The 20,874-nt window shown below is 42.4% G+C and overlaps 2 protein-coding genes across 3 annotated transcripts; one reads left to right on the top strand and one right to left on the bottom strand.

Annotated features, from left to right (window-relative positions):
• Nucleotides 1-291: 291 nt before the first annotated feature.
• Nucleotides 292-10,535, top strand: LOC134160896 (A-kinase anchor protein 17B-like). Of its 2 annotated transcripts, none has more exons than XM_062613345.1 (5): nt 292-389; nt 4,024-4,143; nt 5,642-5,878; nt 6,700-8,203; nt 8,754-10,535. In XM_062613345.1, the coding sequence occupies exons 3-5, from the start codon at nt 5,789-5,791 to the stop codon at nt 8,888-8,890; spliced, it is 1,731 nt and encodes a 576-aa protein (XP_062469329.1). In that variant the 5' UTR covers nt 292-389; nt 4,024-4,143; nt 5,642-5,788; the 3' UTR covers nt 8,891-10,535. The 2 variants fall into 2 exon arrangements, with proteins under 2 accessions (XP_062469329.1, XP_062469331.1); XM_062613347.1 differs by lacking the exon at nt 292-389 and adding an exon at nt 1,275-1,366.
• A 2,644-nt stretch (nt 10,536-13,179) lies between these two features.
• On the bottom strand, nt 13,180-18,821 carry PGRMC1 (progesterone receptor membrane component 1). Its single transcript, XM_062613357.1, has 3 exons — nt 18,428-18,821; nt 16,365-16,520; nt 13,180-14,283 (listed from the first exon to the last, which is right to left on the bottom strand). The coding sequence occupies exons 1-3, from the start codon at nt 18,750-18,752 to the stop codon at nt 14,183-14,185; spliced, it is 582 nt and encodes a 193-aa protein (XP_062469341.1). The 5' UTR covers nt 18,753-18,821; the 3' UTR covers nt 13,180-14,182.
• Between the last annotated feature and the right edge of the window lie 2,053 nt (nt 18,822-20,874).

The following is a 20,874-nucleotide window of genomic DNA, read 5'->3' as shown; positions in this document are numbered from 1 at the left end:
TGTTTAAAACTCTTGTTTAAACTTCGCCAAGTGACTATGGTAAATGCTTTTTCCCCTGTGTGGAAGGCTCTTTCTGCTGCTGTGGATCAGTACATAACACTTGCCACATTGCTGCTTGCTTGTAGGTGCTCTTGCATACCCGCCTCTGTGGAATTAAAGTATTTCCTCTGCCTTAAGCTCCCCTTTGGCTCTGCTGGTGGAGCTGCTCAGGGCTGCACTGTGTGTGAGGGCAGGTAAACAACCGCCTGAGAAGTAACCGGGCTAAATGAGATTTATTTGTGTTTTCTCCAGGTTAGATCTCTTCCCTGACCTGGCTGATGGTGTGGGCTCGGAAACAGTTGTGATGGCCCAGGGCCTGGTATGAGTGACCAGAGGGGGAACTGAAGATGGTAAGAGCTGTTTCAGCTGGTGGTACTGTGAGCAGGTGTGAGGGGCACCTTTGGATCCAGTTATTGTCACTGTTTGCATTTTGCTCATATGGGCTATATGGGTTTTTTTCAGTTTAGATATTGCCAGGCTATTAATGTTTTCTCAAAGTGTAATTTTGTTTTGAACTATTCACTTGTGTGACATGTTTTAGGGTGTTCTAAGATAATTCAGTCAATGCAAAAAGGATCATGCAGCTATTTAGAAAAAACATTTTAGGTTTATCCTTGTGGTTTTCTTTAAGCCTACTAAAGGCTTATTGTACATTAGCAGCAGCTTGGGTTGTGGGGATGTTTAAATGATGATTGAAAGTAGCCTTAAAAGAGTCAATTTGCTGTGAATGGTGCTGACCAAATTAGTGCTGTGTGTGCATTTGGGGTTGTTTCGCCTTGGAGAGTGTTAGAATATTACAACAAAAGCTACTTGGGGGCTGAAGAAATGGCTTTCAGTGAAGGAGGGGACAGTGAGTGATCTCTCAAAGAGCTCAGGCTGTATATTTTATGTAAGAAAGGTGACTGAGAGGCACGTGGATCATAACATGTAAGAGGAATACATACATACGTGTACACACCAAGCCTGTAAAAAAGATGTTAAAAGGATGTTAATCTGGTAGAGGAAGGCTTATGACGAAATAGTATCTGGAAGTTGCTTCCATTTCAAACAGCAAAGGAGTAAGGAATGGAACAAACTGCCTATGGCAAGTGGCAGGTTCGTACTGTGCCTTCAGCCAGAGTCAGGTTCCTTTCTGGAGGGGGAGCTTCAGTTCAATACAGTTAGCACAGGCCAGAGTAAGTGATCTGATGGCCTGTTGTGGTCCTGATCAGCTTGAATCTGTTCTAAAATACTATGTTATTTTAGGCCCCTGAGATATAGGAAGTTACTGGGTCACAGGAATTCCTCAGCAGAGCTGGGAGTTGATCACACATCTGTGGAGTCCCAGGTCAGTACTTTGATTCCCCTTTATCCATTTAAGTAACACCCTTGTTTTGTTTTGTTTTGAGTATGTATCAGGGTTATCAGAGCAGATGATCACAGAAAAAGGCATGCAGGTGGCATTCACCCTACAGTTAGCATAGTAAACTGTAGTGCAAGGGCAAGTGTGTTCTGATGTTATAACTGTGGCAGAATAGCTAAAAGGAAATAATAATTAGGTAAAGGGGTTGAATGTCAAGTTCCTGGTGGTTTGTCAGTTGGAACAGCTGACTCCAAAGTAAACAGCTTATTAGTATGTCAGGATTGATTCCAAAAGGCCATGCTGCTGAGCAGCCACCCAGTGGATCAGCCAGTAAATAATTCTGTGCTTTGTACACAGTTATGTGATGAGAAATGCTTTTCTGATGCTTGAAGAGCTCCTGGCTGTGAAAGAGTAGGGAGGAGCAAGGATAATGGTCTGCACTGGCAAACCACTGTAGCTTACTTGGCAACATGAAGACACCTTTGGGCTTACTTTTAGGTGACTTCTTGCAGTAGTAGGAATATGGTTGCAGCCATGGTGGTGTAAGGATGTAAGTGAACAAAGATTTGCAAGGGCAGGGTGATACCTGTTGTTTTGATAGAAGCTGTACTTGCAAAACAGAACAAACTTTTGGGTGGGTACACCAGCTGCAGGTTTCAGCATCAGTATCCTGGATGTTTTAACATGCTGCACCTCAGATCTTAGTGTGACAGAAAAAGTGTAGCTGATACATTACAGATAGCTTTAGGAAGCTCTTTACCTTAACTCACGGTGGGCAGGAAGGGCTCTAGGGGCTACTCATTTTTCCAGTTTTGTAATCAGTACTCTGGGTGTAATTGCTTTGCTTATGTGAGATACTGAAGATGCATCTGTCTGCATACATGGCTGTGTTCAGAAATTAACCCGGAGATACTCAGCCTTTCCTGACAAAGTTGTGGTTAATTCTGAGTGAATTTGGCAATGGTTCCTTAACAGGGACAATTACGTGCTGCAGTCTGTGCTGTACGCTGTTGCTTCCAGTGATTACTGTTTTGTTTTTCTTCTTTCTGTTTAATTACACTAGCTTTTCCTTCAGTACATAAGTGTTGGGTATTTTTTTCCTTTATCATTCTGAATAAAGTGTAGTCACCCTCTTTTACCAGACAGCTTCTTCCACTGCACTTGTCTTCCTGTGCAGATTCCTATATTGAAGGCAGACAGATATTTTTAAGTAATGGCAGCATAGTTTATAACCTGTGACAACCACCTTATGGACTTTCTTCCATGTTGCTTCAGAGGAAGCTTTAATATGGCACTCCTGAAGTTCTCTATGTATATGTATCTTCTTTTTTTCTCTTTTGGTTTAGTCTGTTATTTATGTTTAAATGGTGGCTAAAAAGAAAGAAAATTACAGCATATGGACAGCATTAAAATATACTAACCTTTATTAGAGACTAGCTGCTGAGATTTTGTGGAAGAAACTGGTGCAGGTGGTGGTTTGCCAACTTCTGCTCTTTTTAACTTGAAGTTAGGCCCGAGAAGTCTTTGCTAACAGAGGAAGCTGCTCTGTAAAGTTTGTTGATGCTTAAGCATGTGAGGGGGAAAAAAACTGTTATGATTATCCTGTCTGTACTGGGTATAGGGATACTGATATATTCATGTACCTGAACTTAAGTCCTTTAATCAAAAAAGAGCATTTTACTGTTTTGATTTCCTGAAAAATTGGTGTGGGTAAGCTTAAAGTTGTAAATATTTCTGGTGTGGTTGGCAGTGAAATTGAGAGATGATCTCTGGAGCTGGTGAAGGCTCCTGGACAGATCCTTGGCTTCTGATTGTTTAACATGAAGTAGGTGCAGCAGCTGCCCTAATTATGTGGTTCTTAGCTAGTAAGGGTTACCCTTTCTTTTCTCTGTACCTTTTTGCTTGAGTATGTTGAGAGATGAATACATCTAAGTGCTATGCATAGCCTGGAATTACAAGAGAAAAGTTGCAATCTGGAAGCTTGATTTCAGCACCTAATAGTTTACCTCTGTAAGTACTTGAGAGGACCCTGGTTTGCTGTTTTTTCACAGCAGGTGATTTCTAAACTGTGACCTGAAAATGCTACCCTCTATGCTGGAAATAATGCTTCGTATTACCTATTTTTTCAGTGTGAATACACCTTGATGCAGTTTGCCTGTTTTCTTTTAGTGTGGTCACAGCTGGGCATTTGAAGCTGGTTAAATGCAGTACACATCAACAGAATTTATCAATTTTTAAGCAAGAAAGCAAGGATTTGATCCAAAAGATACTGCTCTAAGAGCTGGTGAACTAGTTTTGGCAGATCTGTCTGAGTCCTGCAGACAGGAATGGTCTGCTGAACATACTGAACTTTGAGTCCCCTGAAGAGCTTGCCAGGAACATGTTTGGTATGATGTCAGATTGTGAGCTACTTATGTCACAGCATGAGGAGACATTTGGAAGCAGGGTGTTTGAGCTCGATTGCCAATTCAGTGTCCAGAAGAGGTGTTCTAGTATGTCAGGGTGGAGAGAGGTATTCTCATGAGTGCAGTAGTATTTTGGTAGCAGGCTGGGGTGTCTCATTTGCTCAGCAGGTTGTCTGTGTTTATACAAACACATGGCAAGCTGGAATGCTAAGTCTGATTCTGCTTCTTCTGTGACAGGTGACTTTTGGTACCAGGCATTTTAGTGAAGGAGCCATAAGAAAGAGAAGCCTGGAAAAACTAAAGCTGCAAGAACAGGAGCACGTTCGGAAAAGGGGGGGAAAGATACGGGGCTGAAAGGTGAGAGTGTGTTTTCAGAGGCTGTCCCATTTTCTTGAGACTTGTTACACTACCTTATGCCAAGTAAAATCCAGGAGTGGCCACTGTAAAAAATCAGGCTTTGAGGAAATAGGACTTGGAGAACTTGAAGTGATACTATACAGTTTTTAAATGTATTCCTGTTGGAAACAAAAGCATTATAATGATTGTGTGTGTAAAGCATCAGATGGAGGGGTCTGGCTTATGAGGAAGGTTGGACTAGGGACACCCTGAGGTCCCTTTCGGTTTGGGTTGTTCTGTGATTCTGTGGGCCTGGAGTGAGATCAGAGAGCTTTTGCTCTCAAGTTGCCCATAGGCATGATTGCTGAAGATTCTGCATGTGGGCCGTTTGTATTGCTCTATGCTGCAACACCACAAATGAATGTCTTTATGTCCTGAAGAAAAATGACCATGATGTACATTTCTAGGTGCCTCCCAGCTGACCTGAAGGTCCAAACTTCCAAAAAATACTTTTAAATGCTTTATTGAGTGAACACTTTGTTCTTTGAATTTTCTGGAGTTTTCTGTGGTGTAGCATGTTGATTGTTTGGTATATCTGCTTTCTCCAGGGTAAGGTTTCCAGACAGTAGTGACAGCTTGTCATAGTTTAACCCCAGCTGGCAACTAAGTCCTGCAACAGCCACTGGCTTCTTCCCCCCACAGTGTGGTGGGGGAGAGAATTGGAAGGGCAAAAAATGAGAAAACTCCTACTTGAGAAAGACAGTTTAATGGGTACAGCAAAAGCTGCACTCAAGCAAAGCCAGAGAAGGAATTCATTCATCACTTCCCATGGTCAGGCAGGTGTTCAGCCATCCCTAGGACAGCAGGGCTCTGTCACACATAACAGTGACTTGGGAAGACAAGCGCCATCACTCCCAATGTCCCCTCTTCTTCCGTCTCCCCCAGCTTCCCATGCTGAGCACGATGCCACATGGTCTGGGATATCCCTAGGGTCAGTCAGGGTCAGCTGTTCCACTGTGTCCCCTCCCAGGTCCTGATGCACCCCCAGCCTCCTTGCTGGTGGGGTTGGGTGAGGAGCAGAAAAGGCCTTGACCCTGTGTAAGTGCTGCTCAGCAGTAATGGACATGTAATATCTCTTAAATGGGACCCTTATGTTAATCTGTAGGGGAATTTGTTAATTTAAGAACTGCATTCAGATGATTAATTTCTAGGTGTGTCCTTGGAGACAAAAGTTGATGTGACTCTTGTCCTGGCAATGCTTATAAAGAAAACTGTAGAATACAAACCGTTTGAAGAGGCAAAGAACTTTCTAAATGTGTGCTCACTTGGATGCATGTCATCTATGTGCCATGTTTTTTTAAGCGTGTTAATTTAACAAACAAGATTCCTTATTAGCCACATGTGGATTCTTGGTGACTGGTTGCTTATTATTAGCTCTTCAAACACCTGCATCCAATTCCCAGGACTCAGATTGTAAACCAAGTGTCATCTAAATTGTCCCATATTGATAATTACCTAGAAAAACACGTGGTGATGAAAAGAAGTTCGAGAGAGGAAAAAGAAAGCTAAGCTCAAGAGGAGAGAAGAGAGGCAGATAGATGGAGATGAGAAACATCCCCCAAAGCAGCAGAAGGTACCAGCTGAAGAACAGCAGTGGCCAGAGAATATGCCTGAATGGGAAGAAAGGAAATCCCTGCTAGCTCAGAGAAGAGTGGAGGCTGTCAGACTGCTTACAGTGCTGTTAAGCCATGTGAAAGTAAGATTATTTTAAAATGTATTTTAAATTTTGGAGGATATTTATTAAAGCTTGAATAATTCACTAGACATTTGATGTCTTGATACTGATATGAATGCCTTGGGACTGACTGAAAACTCAGAAGGCTTGAGGGCTAAGTTTTGTGACAATCTGCTCTCAGTCTTGCCCCAAGAGCAAAGTTAGTGCATTTCCACCCAGAAACATTGCCTTTGATGCTTGTTCCAGGTCTTGTCATTACTCAAGAAAAATAGGTCTGGAAGGGCTATATCAGCTCTGTTAGACCTGATCCAGCATTACAAACAAGTTGTTTTGGGGTGGGGATGCAAACGATGGTATCTCTGTTGTTTTGGTCTCAGTTCTACAAGTGACACAAAGTGACACAGATTACACCAGCTGCATTTCTCAAGGACTTTTGTGGCCGACACTAAGCTGTCAGTTTTATTTCAGTTTGATTCAGGTAACATCCTGAGAAAGTCAGCAGAGGAATGATAAAAATGTGAGTGTTTTGCACACAGATTCATGTTTGAATTTTAGTGCTCTGGGCTAAAAGTTTTAAGTGAAAACAGGTGTTTTCATTTCTCAGGGTTGCTAACATGGCTTTGTCTTCATTATTTGCAAAGAAAAATTTGCTTGCAGCTTTTAACAAGTGTATGTTTTCCTCAATTCTTAAAGATTTCTGAAAGCTTGTAACTTGCTAAGAGTTGAAGTCAGAGGCTACCCTTGCCATTCTACATGAGTTTAGGGCCCCATAACATCTGACATTGGCCTTCTTAATGGTGAAGGTGATGTGTAAATAAACTTCTATTTTCTTGGTTTCGCAGTTGGCAAGTCAAAAAGTGGATCCTTCATGGGGCGTAAGGAAGGACGATTCCTTCTCTGAAACAGCATTAACAGACATACATCAGGAACTGATTAACTCCCATTATCATACGCACAAAGAGTTGAAACATAAGGAGGAGTTTAAGTGCCCGCTAATCCTAAAAGGTAGCAGCTTATGTAGCGAGGAAGGAGATGTGAGTAACTTCCATGCATCTACTTGTCATATAGTCAGGACGATTTTAAATGACCCTTCTCCAGCCCCACGTTCTGACGGACAGCCTGGCAGAGATGCGTGCAACTCCTTTGGCTGTGGATCTTTGCTGATTACAGTTACGCAAGACCGCAGGGTCATCCAGCCTCTCGATGGAAGGGACTGCCCAGCACTGAATGTAGCTCACACACAGACAGTGTCTGAAGACGCTTGCAAAAAGCAAAAGGTTTACGAGACTGATGAGTTCATCCATTATTTACTAAACTACTATCAGACTCCGCACTATGCACGTGTTTGCTTAGAGCCAAAAAACACTGCGCACAAGTCCTGGTGGAAGAGAGTGGTATCTGGTGGTGGTAGTGCTTTTGACATCAGCTTGAGTAGCAAACATGGTCAGCACTTCAGAGAAGTGAGTCCTGTACAAAATCTCAGCAAGAGAAATTGTAGTAGTGGTGATAATGGTAGACTGGTGATTGCTGTTGGGGAGCTTGAGTCAATGAACACAGTGTTAGAAAACAAGGCCTGTGGGGGCAGGCTTGCAAAAGAGTTGCAAGGGCAGAGGAATGACTTGCTCACTGTTGGTAACTTACCCTATGCTGAACTGAATCATTCTTTGGATTGCACTGCTGTTACTCATGATAAGGAATTCAAACAAGAAGATGGTAGTGATGAAGGTACTGTACCATACAAAATATGTAGATGTGCTTGCAAATTAAAGGATTTGTTGGAAGAGATCAGTGATCCTGACTACTTTAGAGAGGCAAGTAGCAGCTCAGTGAAGAGAACAGAAAGAAGGTGTGAAGAAATTTACAGCAATTGCAATAGAGGGTGCTTACCTGCAAGAGCTGGGGAAAGCAAATTACTGGTTTACCTTAAAAATGTAACTCTGGAAGGTCAAGAGACGGAAAGCAGCAAATGTAGCTTCTGTTCTAATTCTGTCCATCAGGGCCTGGCAAGGCAGTGTGAGCATAAGCTTAAGAAGTCGTGCAAGAGATCTAGTAGTAAATTGAGGCATGAAGGACAGAAAAGCAAGATACAGTCCAGGGAAGAGGAGAGGAATGCTCGCAAAATGAAGAAAAAGAGAAAAAAGCTTTCTTCTAATCTTTTATCTGATGAATGTGGCTTTTCAGAGATGGACAGTTGTGTGCAGTTGGAGTCGCTCAGAAAGATACAAGGAAAATGTAAGAAAATGTTGCACAAAAAAGTGAAATTCAAGACCCTTCACACCACCATGGCAGCACCAGATGTTACCCCTTGTGATGGCTCACTACTCCAGGAGACCCTCCAGAGAACAGGTGAGAAAGAGGGACACCAGAGCTAAGGTGCCTGAATATAACAGGTCTCTGGCAGGTGGGGTAACCTGCCAGTTCTTACAGTGGTGACTGGTGGTTTTAAAAAGCATTAGGAAGTACAAACATGGCATAAAAAATAAAAGTGCAACTTCTCTCAAGCTAGAACACTACACATAGGTGTAGTTGAAGAGCAGCATTCATCTTATTAATGGGATAGCAAAGTGTCTGTCATGGGCAGATGCGTGGTTCTGGTGTTAATAACATGTGTGCTAACAATTCAACGTGCTTTAGACAGCTAAAAACATTTTTGGGCAGCTCAATATGTGGTACAGCTGGGTGGGAATTACTGTCTAAAGCTACTGACTCTATATATAGGTAGTCATCTGATGTTCATTCAGGATTGCTACATTTCTGGCTATTGTTGCAGCCTTTTCACAATTTACTATGCTTTCAGTTTGTTGGCAGATACTTTACAGCTCTCTCCCCATACCCTTTCTCTCACCAACCTTTGACAAACTATTTTCAAGTAACTTTTCCATATACTTATCTACAGGAGATGAGAGGAAATTAATGTTGAGAAAAGAGATGGATGCAGATGTCAGAGGATGCCCTCTATTTCCTCTTGAGATAATTCAGACAGACCCCTGCTCAGATACTTTCTGTGGAGCAGAGCCCAGAAGAGGATGCTGAACAGCTACTGTGTAACAGCTCTTAAGTTTTTATATACAAGTGGGAGAAGAAAGCCCTTTGATTAAAAGGTACATGAAATAGTGGGGGGGTTTGTTGCTTAGGTGATTTCTTTGGTTAGAATATCTGACTGGTGTAGTGAGTGTCACAGAACAAGAACTTGTTTTTGCCTTTTGGGTAACAGGACCAAAACTTTCCCTAGGGCCAGACAAACTTTCATGGACCAGTTGCTAAGAATTTGAAAGGATACAGATTGAGATCTCGGGTTGTTAAACTCTGATTAAATGTAGGGAACCGTGTAAATACACGGTAAAGTTACGGTATTTCAAAATGAGGAGGAAAAGACATAGCTATATAAATCTAGAGCAAGCATATGAAGTGCCTCCTCAATCAGATTGTTAAAATGGTGGGACTGGAAGGTGTGGGTGACATTTATTCTCAATTGTGTAAAATAATAGATCCCATAAACCCACCCTGGAAAAATGCTTGTTTTCCATTCAGAATTCTAGAGGTGTTTCTGCAAGTTTGCTGGTCCCTGGGAGGAACCCAACAAGTTTCATGAGATTTGGAAGGCACACCCAGTAAGACTGCTGTTTAGTATGACTTTGCTTACAAGTAATTTCAGAGGAATTGTGAAATGTTGACGGACTTGTGCTGCATGTGGGTAAAAATGTGAAAATGCAGTCCTAGGGGCTTGAGTTATATCTCTATTTATTCAGCTGGCTATGTTTAGAAGACAGACTCTATTGCTTTTGGACAAAGTCTCTTAGCAAGACGTAGAAGACTAATTCTAAGTTAAATACGTTGATTATTTCAGCTTTCATTTTACTATGCTTTATTTATTACCTGTCAGTATACTAAATTAATGTGATAATGTTGCCTTCGTTACCTAGAATCTTACCCATGTTTGTAACTTCTGCTCTAATAAATAGTAATAATAACAAGTTATACTGTAATTGTTCGTGGTAGTTAGGTTTCCCCCAGTGTTCAGTACTGGTGATTCCCACAGGCTTCTTAAGCTGGGTTTTATCAGTCTTCTCTGTTCACATGTTCAGATGTTGAGTGCCTTTTCAGGGTCATGAATGACAAATGGTTGCTGCTCAAAGTACTGTTAATCTATTACTTTTATCTAAAAATATGTTATTTTCTTGACAGAAATATTTTGACTATTTTGGAGAACATTTATGCTCCTCTGAAGTCTCCTTTTTAGTATTTTATACAGTTATAAGAAGACCAACTATTGTATGTTGAGTGTGTACAATGTTGCAGTTGCACTGGTGTGACATAACCAAGGGTGGTTTTTCTCTATGCAATATCTGTGGAGTGAAGATGACAAAACTCCCCCCTCTGTCAGTCTATAAGCAGTTCTGTGTCCATGGCTCCCCTGTTCACATGAGCCAGACCTTTCCATTACATGTGAGGAAGTACTTCTTTCTCTTAGGCTGGGCAGCCTAACCGATTTCATTGGGTGTAAATTCCCAGTGCTTTATCAACATGTTGTCACAATATTCAATAACAAATACACCAGTTCTGTAATTGCTTCTGGCATTCACTTATATTGACCTGAAACTGATAAAGCGAGTCATCTCTCCAAGTCCTCATTCCTTGTAAAACTTTCATTGTAAATAAACTACATGTGCATTTTGAAGTGTGAGACACCATTGTAATCTTCATAGTGAAACAGAACTTTTGTTTCCTATTTGCTTACAGGTATAGTTATTTAGAGCCTGTTTTCGGGTGGTTTACTATTAATTCCTTACATTTCCTATCAACACACTTCATTTGAGCCACATCCTTTCATATGCTGGATTGTTCAGTATAATTTAATTATCCTGAAGGCTAATCTTTAAAGATACATGTAACAGCTTGCTTTAAAACTCTTGGAATGTATAGCTTTGCAGCTTAAATTTCAGTTGTTACAGGAATAAATCACGATGTTACTCAATTGGAATGTTTAATAGGCAAAAAGATTCATTAAAAGCAGAATTTGTATAGCTCAGCAGTAGAAATGTGCAACACTGCTGGCATAATTTGACACCTTTCAGTTTGAGCTTGGTGGGTGCTGTTGTACTGAGCTGGTGTTCCAAGAGGTTGGGGTTTTGATGGAAACACTGTTTACTCTGACATGTATGAAGTAGTGCACTAAGACTGTGGATCCTGCAATCAAACCTGACCTCTGTACAGACTAATGAAAATACTTCCTTACAGATCTAGTGAGAACCGAAGTCTTCTCAAGGGAGCTCTCTGAAGTGAGCTTTGTTATCAGAACACACGGCCTGTTGGCTGTACCTTCTGCTGAATCCTGAAGTCACAGTCCTACAGGCTGCTTTTAAAGTAGAAATACACAGTGCTCATCATTATATCAGTCCATCTGCTTGAAATACAAGAGTGCAGTAATGATGAGACAAAGCCCTTAATCCAGAGATTCCAGGCAATGAATAAAAATGCCTCACCTTTTGTAAAACCTGTTACGTAACTCCCAAACATTCATTACTAAGCTGCTTTTTGTTTAACTGAAACAGCATGAAGTAAGAGCCAGTAAGGACGATTAAGAGCAGGTAGAGTCTAGATAAAAGAATATCTGAATTTTACGAAGCAGTTGACAGTATGACAGAACTGGTTGGACATGAGGTACTGCTCAGTTGTTCTGACTTGCCCTGGAGCTCCTCAAGTACGGCCTTGTGGCACTTAGGTAACGGATGTTCAGACGCTTCAGCAGCAGCCTCTGCTCTTAGTTGGTCATCTTGTCCTGCTTGGTTAATGATGCACAGTCTGATAAGCTACCTGGCACAGGTCTTTCTGCTTAGTCATTGCAGCTGGTCACTGCTGAGGGAAGGGATCAAGTTGCAATGAACAAAGAGCAAAAGAGAAGCTAAAACCCAGCCCTTGTCTCCAGAACACTAGAAGAAAATAAAATCTGAGTCACACTGCTTTTGTGACTCACTTTTTCCCCTTTCATAACAAATTCTCTTTGTTTTCTCTGAAAAATTATTGGTCTTACCAAAGTGTAAGACTTCCTTCCCAGGAGGCACAGATGCTTAACATTAAGCTTTGTCTTGTGTTACTGCTTGTTTTCTGCGTAGTTCTTATTTATTACTGTTGTTCTTTGTGATGCATCATGTTGTAACATAAAGATTAATACTTCAAGTAGCATTCAGTTCCTCAGGATATGTTATGGACTAACTTAAAGAGTCAGATGGTTGCGTCTGCTGAAGGGTAGGTTATAGCCTAGCCTAGGTCCACTATGACAGCCTTCCAAAGCTCAAGCTTTGTGCAGTGTTAACAATTACTTGGGCCTTCTTATGCCTAACTCTCTTTCTGTAACAGCAGAGCATATTATACAACATGAACACAGTCTATACTTTACAGGCATTCAGTTAGAACATACTATATGTGTTGTATAATGTAAGACACTGGAGAAAGAAAAAAAAAAACCTTGAAACATTGGGGGAGGATTAAGTATCACATTCAGTTGCAGTAAATAAAAACAAACACCACCATTATGCAAGAGTTTTTTTATTTCCTGCCTTAAATAAAAGCACATTACTGATCTGAGGTAAACCGTTAGTAGTTTGCAAGGAGTATAAATGTCTCTAAAAGTAAAATCTCAACACAAGGGTCATGGCAAGATTTACATTAGTCTCTAGACCTCCCCTGGGTAGTTCATGCAAGTACTTTACGCAAGCCATCTGGCTCAAATGACAGCACTCTTCAGTTGAAGGCCCAGTGTAACCCAAAGAAAATGCCATGGCAGTGTTAGGACTAAGGGAAAGTTGTTTGCTCTCACCACAGATGGTCTTAGGCACTTTAGCATGTTGTGTCAACTTGTTTATGAAAGCTGCTGTTGTGCAATGCACTCTACTTCCAAACAATTTTGCCTAGTTTACACCTTCTCACTCAGGACTCGGTTAATCATTTTGTCATACTGCAAAACTGAAACAGCTTGGCCAGACAGCTGAACCAGAGAAACTAAACAGGGAGAACTACCCCAGACAGGCACCTAAGCAGAATCACCTGGACAAGAAACACAAGTGGTCAGTTTTGCACCTGATGATGATGATGAAGCGTGTTTATATCTTCCCTTGGTCAAACCCATTTACCCAGCATGCTCTGGGAGGAGACTAGGTTAGATAGTCGGAACAAACCTAGTAATTAAACATAGATGTGAGCTAAGAGTGCAAGTAAGTTTAAAGCAATTCAAAGGTCAGGTCCCACAGGTACAGCATTGCAGGAGATTGTGCTGTTTCTTTTAATGGCAACATTCCACAGCAACAAAGGCCTCGATGCTGAAACAGCTTATACCATGTTGTTTTATTTTGTACAGGAAACTTGTATGTTGAACAGTAACATTTTTCTGCTGGTTAAAGCTGCATGTACAAGGGCACTTGTTAATCACACCATACCAGCAAGTTGCCTTTTTTAGGCCTAGGAATCAATTGCAGCTTATCTTCCCTGTTTAAAACCATTTCATTAAAATTCACAGAAGAGTTTTAGTAAGAGAAAAAATAAATGAATAGTCCAGTTGAGTCACACTTCATGATGTACCTGGTTTTTAGTGATTTCTAGTTTACATGTAGTATCTTAACTCTTTGTAACACTTCAGATGTGCTTTAAGAGTATTAATCCATGCATCATTATGCATGACTGAATACATCAAGTATTCATCAGTATTAATTTTTTAAGTATCTAGAAGTGATTTAATGTCTCAAGCATTCTTACCTTTTTTAAAAGCAGTTCCTTCTGTAAGCTAGTGTGTAACTCCTTAAAAGCCAAATTATCTTACATAATATTGAATTACATTGCACAACAAATGAGCATGATGCTTCATGGACAAATAAAATATAATCCTTTTTTCTAAAGGAATTCTAAAGGAATTACAATCCAAGACCCATATCCCACAGAACTAATGTGAAACAAGAGTTAGTGGAATTTGTGTTGCATATGTGAAGTTACGCTCGTGCTTGTGCCTGCAGTGCTAGGTTCTGAATTAAAATCTGGATTTCAGCTTACTCTGTGCTAAATGGTGACAGAGGAAAAACAGAAGTAGTTCTTTATTGCCAAAATTTACTTTATCAGCAGACATTTTTGTGCATACTTCAGATATGCAGGTTTAAAGGAAGACAAATCTTAGACCTTTAGTGGTTTACCACTGAATTTGAAAAGAAAACCTTTGAATAGAAACAACTCAGTGTAACTCTGGACCTTTTGTAAGGATTGCTGCTGTTGCAACTTAGAAGTGGAATGTTACAAATGATCCTTTACAATTCAAAACCAGATTGTTCCTCGCTGCACTTTCTAGTCTTTCTTTGCATCCTTGGCATCTTTCTCTTCTTCATCAGAGTATACAGTGGGTTCCTCCCCCTCCTTCAGCAGGTTACCAACATGGTGATACTTAACTGGGGGAGAAAAAAAAAAAGAACACAAATCATTATTCTGCCCTGAACTTGCAGTTTTTTAACTCCTCTGCTTGATTCCTGAATTGACAGAATGCCTGTATTATAATAAATGGGTCTCAGTGACTTGTTCCAAACATTGGGGGAAGCAGAAAAGCCAAAATCAACTACCTGAACTGCTGTTAATGTTGATGTAAGAAACACAAAAAGTGAGTGTGTTCTCCTATTGCTTAAGCCAAAAGACGTGTAAAATGAAGGTCTCATCCAGCTAAGAAACAGAATCCTGGATTAGATTATTTCTCTTGCCAGAGTCAAAGCCATTTTTTCAACCAGTGGCATTGTTAAAATATTTAGGTTACGTATTATACACAGAGGCAGGTACATGTGTGCACACGTACACAACTTTCAAGGGCTTTTATTTTGTGTAATGCATGTTGAAAATACCCAATAGCTCAGAAGATGGATCCTTTCTATCCTTTCTCCCAAAGATAAAGACAGATCTATTATCCGATTATGCAGCTAAACCTCTTACTTTATATCTCTTTCTGAACATGTAAAAATGCTAAGATCATATACGTGTAAGAACTTAGAGCTATGCTATGTTGCTCATCTGTCAACTTCAACAAAGCCTTTGGCTACAGGTATTTCACACTAGTGTTGTTGTTATAATTAGTGAGAATTTAAAACAATTAATTGCCAAATTTACTAGAAACACAGTAATAAAAAGAGTACAGTTTGCTGTCAGTCCTGATGCCCAGCTCTTGAAAAGGTAGATTTAAACATTAGTTGAGGTCAGGTATTTGGTAGCATGCTTGTTAGCACAATAAAAGAGCCATTCAGTGTGGCATGATTAAGTCTTCATTAAGACAGGAAGAGCACCAAAATAGTAGGGGCACATCAGGTCAGGACTGAGAGGTTCTAATGGCATTATGTGGAGGAAAGTTCCATTCTAGCTAGTGATAGTAAATCTTTAATACCAAACACCAGACTTAAAATAACATTTGATTTCCACTATACTACTTTCTGTATATGCAATTTCCATCACATACACATACAAACATTCATCAAGAAGAAAAACTGATATGTTTAGTTTTTGTCTTATCTCAGTAGGAATAATCCCTTTGGTGCTCACTTGCCTAAAAGGCAGCATGAGATACAGAGAAGTAATTTTTCATCAACAAGATACACAATATGAGAAAAAAAATGATGATACCAGTGGGCATGCCCCGGTACAAGGGTCAACACAGCAACTTCCACAAAACTGTGGTTTGAAATTCTCCTTTTTGAGCAAGTTGAGGCACACAATACAGAACAGCTGGAATCACCTTTTTAAAACTTTTAATACTAAGCATAGACATACAAGGCAAGTATGAAAGTGAATTTCTTCTGTTAATTTGGGAAATGACATCTCAAGTGTGCAAGTTGCTTTTTTTCCTCTGCCACTCTGTCCGTCATTAATACAATAATGACCAGGCTGCCTGCAAGCACAGAGGTGGTATTTGGTCTTCCCTGATCGCCTTCTGGGGGAGAAGGTCAGCTGGATACAGTCGTCTATGAATCTGATAAAGCTACCACAAGGCCATGCAGAGTCACTTATTTAGAGTAAAAAACGTTATTATCAAGGGCAGAAAGGCGAAAAACCCCTAAAGTCTTCAAAACTGAAAAAAAATCCAAGAAGTAATAATTCAAATGTTTACTCTTATTTCTGAGAAGCTTCATTTCTCAGAACATTAAAATCCAATCCTCTCTATAAATGGGGTCTTAACTGTACCAAAACATGCTCTGAATTTCCAATTCCTGTCAACTTTTTGTGTGGTCTTAAAGATCATTGCCTGTGATGGAATGCTTTTGTCTCTCCCAGTGTTCTGTAAGGAGCAGAGAGAGGAAGAACACAGAAGGAAAATATGGCATTTCTCTTAATTCTTTTGAATAATGGTAATTCCAGTAATACTTAGCAAACTGAGGTATTAACTCAAAGTAAGTTTCCAGACTGATGCTTCCAGCTGAAACAGCCTTTTAGCCGTTGCTTCCCTTCTTACACACTGGTTAGTTACTTCTTTGTAAATTGGTTTAAAATTGCTTACAAGTGAATTGTGACTCCCAGTCCCTCAAGGTCTCTTGCTGTGTAGCGTTGAGATCAGAGAGGTCATCATAGTCATCTCTCAGAGCCTCCTTATCCAGGCAGAAAGTGGCGAGACCTCGGGATGCATCTCTTCCAGCAAAAATCCCATACGGGCCCTCTTTAAAACAGAATCAGAAGCAGCATTATTAGAGGCAACAGATCAGAGTCCCCAGCTTCAAACAGATGATGAGCTCTTACCCTGGCCTGTGGGTCAGAGATGCCTCAATTTTCTGACATGTTTTATTCTACTTGGTAATGAAGGAAAACAGAGGAAGATGACAAGAAACAAAACCATGGTAAGAGATACTGAGTTTGCTGAAACATCAGGACAATGAGCCACAGAATGGTGTGTGGTACATACGAACAAGGTAAGAATAAGTACACAAATTAGGAAGTATAGCCTCGGAAAGAAGAACAGAGGAAGATTTGTAAAGTCTGAGGTGAAATGGAAGTTTTCTAAGAGATGCTCCTGACTTAAAGAGCTGAAAGGATGACTTGACAGAAAATATGGGAGATGATAGAAATTATCAACTTGGAACATCTATTAAAGCTTTCAAAATGCAAGATGAACTCAAATGACCAAAACATGCAACTCGCAGTAAATGAGAGCTATCAAGGCAGACTCTTGCTAAACTTCATTAAAGATTAACTTGCTTGCATGACAAGCTGAAAATTGAGATATCACATGTTGCAACTAGACATTGAAAGTTCTTTTTCAGGGAGCTTAAAGAAGTTGTTAACTCGGGTTACTGTAGAGAGCATGACATCTCCCACACCTCCCCGAGCGAGCTTTTTCCCATACGCATCAGAAGACTTTTACTGCTTTATTAAAATGAAAATCAAATTGGGCAGACACTGTGATGAACCATTCAGCAATTATCAAATTGCAGGCAGCTTTTACTATTGTCAAAGAAGGTGGCATCCAAAGCATGGTCCTTAAGTGGTTTTTCATTTGCACAAATACAAAACAGCACATCTAACTCAGCCTGACTGCTGCAGAATGCAAAGTTACAGTCAAACACCACTCAGTGACAGTCTCCAGCCCATGTCTGGACCAAAAGTAATAATCTCATCATGCTTCCAAACACGAGTCTCCTGCACTATTCTCCTTTTCTCTGAGTAATGCTGGCAGCCCACTATAGCAGCTACCAGCTCTGGACACCTCAGGAGTAGTTATGCCTGACAGATGCTGGTACACGTTATCAAGTCCCAGTGAGACTTTTAACACGAGGCCTCTGTTACAAAGAAAACCCCATGTCCTAGTGGAGGTGATAAAACTGTCCCCTGGGTGCACACAGTCCAGCCACCTCATCGCTAGCTGCTCTGCGAGCCCTTGCATAGCTTACTCAATCTTTGCAAGCTTCAACCGCCTGCACTCCTGATAAGAAGCTGGTTTAATCTAAATTGCTGGGTATTTAGTTTAAATATTATGCAAAAGAGTGATGTCCACTAAAAGGTGGAAATGGAATGTAAACACTGAGAAAACACTGCTTCCGCTGCCCTGCAGCAGGCAAAGGCACCCGAGGGTGATGAAGCCACCCAGCCCAACAGCGGCACAACCCACCCTGGGAAAATAAAAGAGAATCATGAACAGACGTGGGCTGGCAAAGCCGGCACTTCCACAACAGCGGGGCCCGGCTCCGGAGCCAGGCAACAGCAGTAATCCTGCCCTCCGCCCCACCGGGCAGGCAGGCAGGCAGGCAGCTCTCGCAGCGCTGCTGTTGCGTGATCCTGTCACAGACGAGCTGCGCACACCCTTCCCAGCTCCAAGAAAGGGATCCCTTCCAGATCTCCGGATCGTGAGCAGGGCCGAGAGGGCGCGGGCACCTTCGCCCACCGTTCACCCCGCAGGGAAGGCGGCAGGCCAGGCACTAGTGCGGAGGCCGACGATCCCTGAGCCGCCAGCCCCGGGCCCGGCCCGGCCCGGCGGGCCTGTGCGGCGGCCACGCCGCCGAAGCCCCCCGTGATCCCTACGTGCACAAAGAGCCGCGGGCTCCCGGGCTGGGCCCGGCCCGCCGCCCTCACCGGGCCCGTAGAACTTCCTGGCGCGGGTCACGTCGAAGACTTTGCCGTTGATGGCCATGAGGATGCGGGGGTCGCGCACCCCGTCGTAGAGCCGCAGCTGCTCCAGCGTGAAGTCACGGCGCTTCATCTTGGGCAGCGGCGGCGGGTCCGCCTCGCCCGCCTGCGCCGCGGGCTGCTCGCCCCGCAGGATCCGGTAGAGCAGGAAGAGGCAGAGGCTCAGCAGGGTCAGGTTGAGCGGGGAGCTCACGATCTCCAGCAGCAGGCCGCCCCCCTCGGCCGCCGCCGCCGCCTCCTCGCCGGCCACCGCCAGCTCCTCGCGGGGCATCACGCTCGGCTGCGTTCCGGCACGGCGGGCTCTGAGTCGCGGTGCAGCTGCGGGGAGGGAGGAGGAGCCGGCCCGCTGAGGGGCAGGAGAAGGGCGGTGCTGAGGACGGGTTGAGGCGCGGTTGCCGCCTTCAGTGAGGGGGCCTCAGAACCGGATAGCTTTTGGCGCGGCTCCGGCACTAGGTGGTGGTGTGCGGCAGGCGATGGCGAGAGCAGCTCGAGTAGCCCGCGACCCTGCCGGGAACGATGTGCAGCTGAGGCGAGGACGGCTCCGCGGAGGGTGCCGCCGGCCGCCATTCCTTCGCGCGGCTGCAGCAGGTCAGCTCGGGTCGGGCCGGGTAGGGTCAGGGAGCTGCCGTGGCCGCTCCGTGCCGCATGCTCTGACAGAAATTTTGGTCACAATAACCTCGGAGTTGCGTTAGCCGAGTGCTGGAGCCGGTGCTGGCCTGCTGGGACCCGGCCGGTCCCTCCCCGCAATCCATCCTGTGCGAGCCGTTGCTTTCCTGACGGAACAGCACCTTTTTGGTGTGATCGTGCCCAGCTCGAAGTAGGACAGAAGGGAGGAAATTGCCAGAGTTCTGAGGTTTCCCCATTCAGGTTCATACCCCCTGTACCCCAAAGCCACAGAAGCAGCGAGCACAAGGCACTGTTATAACATGGAGTGTCCAGTTGTGGACCTCTCTATTCAGGCTTCTGTTCAGTGGAAATTTTGGTGAAGTAAAACTTAAGATGAAGGAAGTATTAACTTGATGTATCTACTGAATATGGTGTTTACATAGAGCAACTGGAGTGCTCAATGCAGCTAAGTGCTACTGCTGTTGCCTACTCCTTGGTATCAGGTGTGAGAAGGCAGAAGTGATGTTTTGGGTCAGAGTAGTTGTCTCTACAAATTGTGTCCTTGCCATCCTTCAGAAAGAACCCAAATCAGTGTCCAGTCAGAGTATCATCAATTCCTCCATATAAGCGGCTGGTATCATTCAGAGCGTACATGCAGCAGAAATACAGTGTACTAGCCTAGAGGTTGGAGTGTAGCTTGGCAGGTGGTTCGTATCCCTGCTTCAGTAGATGAAGGCTGCTTTTACTGAACCTGTCATTGGGACATTTAGTTGAATAAAATTGAAGTAAGTGAGTTTAATTTAATTTCTAATTCTCAGAAGCTTTTAACTCGGTGACCCGCTGGGCTACTGATTAGAAGTTTTGTCTTTTGCGATACACTCAAGACCTCTCAGTACTAAAGTACTTAAACAAGTTGGCTCTTGCAAGATAGGGTGTTTGGATCCACCTGCTGTCTTGATTTGATAAGCTCATTGTCTTACTGATCTGCACTTGGACCTTGATCTGCCCTTCCACGGTATACACTGACTTTTGCTTCTACCTGCTGTGTAACTTGGAAATCTCATTGTTTCGTTGCCCTGGTGACTAAAATATGTATCTTGTAATAAAGTAGGTCTGTGTTTTGGTCCTGTTTAGGATAGCAGATAAATCTCTGAAACTTTAGAAGTACTCCATCTAGGGGAATTATTACCTGCATGACAGTTAATTCTGCTCAGTGTAGACATGACAGTTACACATTGTTGTGTTGATATTACCTGTTAGAGGAATAGGTATAGGAAAAAAAAACAGAAATTTGAAAGGATTTTTTTTCTTTTTTTTTTATAATGCATTTTGTTTAAGAGAGAAGAAAAAAAAAACCACACCAAACTCCAGAACAACCCCAACCCTGAATGTGACCATGAACCAGACTCCAAAGGGAGGGTAAAAGCAGCTCTGTTTATGCCTAGTATCCTAGTGAGGTCATCCAAGAACAGTTCATTCTTAGATAAGGAAGGGCCAGGAAATATTGTCAAGATTAATGGAATCTCCAGTTATCTGCCTCACGAGCACTGGTACTGCAAGTGACAGTTGCCCAGCTTCAATCTCTCCTTTTTTTTTTACCTTGCAGCATATAAAAAAATATTCATATACCTCAGAATGCATCTTTCTTAAGAGATAATAAAACCAGGTATTTATAAATAAATGGGGATAAATAACATTATGGTAAATGAGTCTGAATGATCTAAATTTATGAACCCTGTGTTATACATTTCTTGCTAGCGAGTTTACTTGGCAATTCCTTCCAAGAG

Source organism: Pezoporus occidentalis, unplaced genomic scaffold, assembly GCF_034315485.1.
Source record: "Pezoporus occidentalis ecotype Australia unplaced genomic scaffold, CSIRO_AGI_Poc_V1 ctg165, whole genome shotgun sequence".
Lineage (NCBI taxonomy): Eukaryota > Metazoa > Chordata > Aves > Psittaciformes > Psittacidae > Pezoporus > Pezoporus occidentalis.
This window is presented reverse-complemented; position numbering and strand designations above follow the sequence as displayed.

What these genes read in the sequence shown, in the direction of transcription:
- LOC134160896 (XM_062613345.1), top strand. Translation starts at nt 5,789, where the DNA reads ATGCCTGAATGGGAAGAAAGGAAATCCCTGCTAGCTCAGAGAAGAGTG. An exon ending in TGCTGTTAAGCCATGTGAAA is followed by an intron (nt 5,879 to 6,699) that starts GTAAGATTATTT and finishes TTGGTTTCGCAG; the next exon opens with TTGGCAAGTCAAAAAGTGGA. An exon ending in GGAGACCCTCCAGAGAACAG is followed by an intron (nt 8,204 to 8,753) that starts GTGAGAAAGAGG and finishes ACTTATCTACAG; the next exon opens with GAGATGAGAGGAAATTAATG.
- PGRMC1 (XM_062613357.1), bottom strand. Translation starts at nt 18,752, where the DNA reads ATGCCCCGCGAGGAGCTGGCGGTGGCCGGCGAGGAGGCGGCGGCGGCG. An exon ending in CAGGAAGTTCTACGGGCCCG is followed by an intron (nt 16,521 to 18,427) that starts GTGAGGGCGGCG and finishes TCTGTTTTAAAG; the next exon opens with AGGGCCCGTATGGGATTTTT. An exon ending in CTGGGAGTCACAATTCACTT is followed by an intron (nt 14,284 to 16,364) that starts GTAAGCAATTTT and finishes TTTCTCCCCCAG; the next exon opens with TTAAGTATCACCATGTTGGT.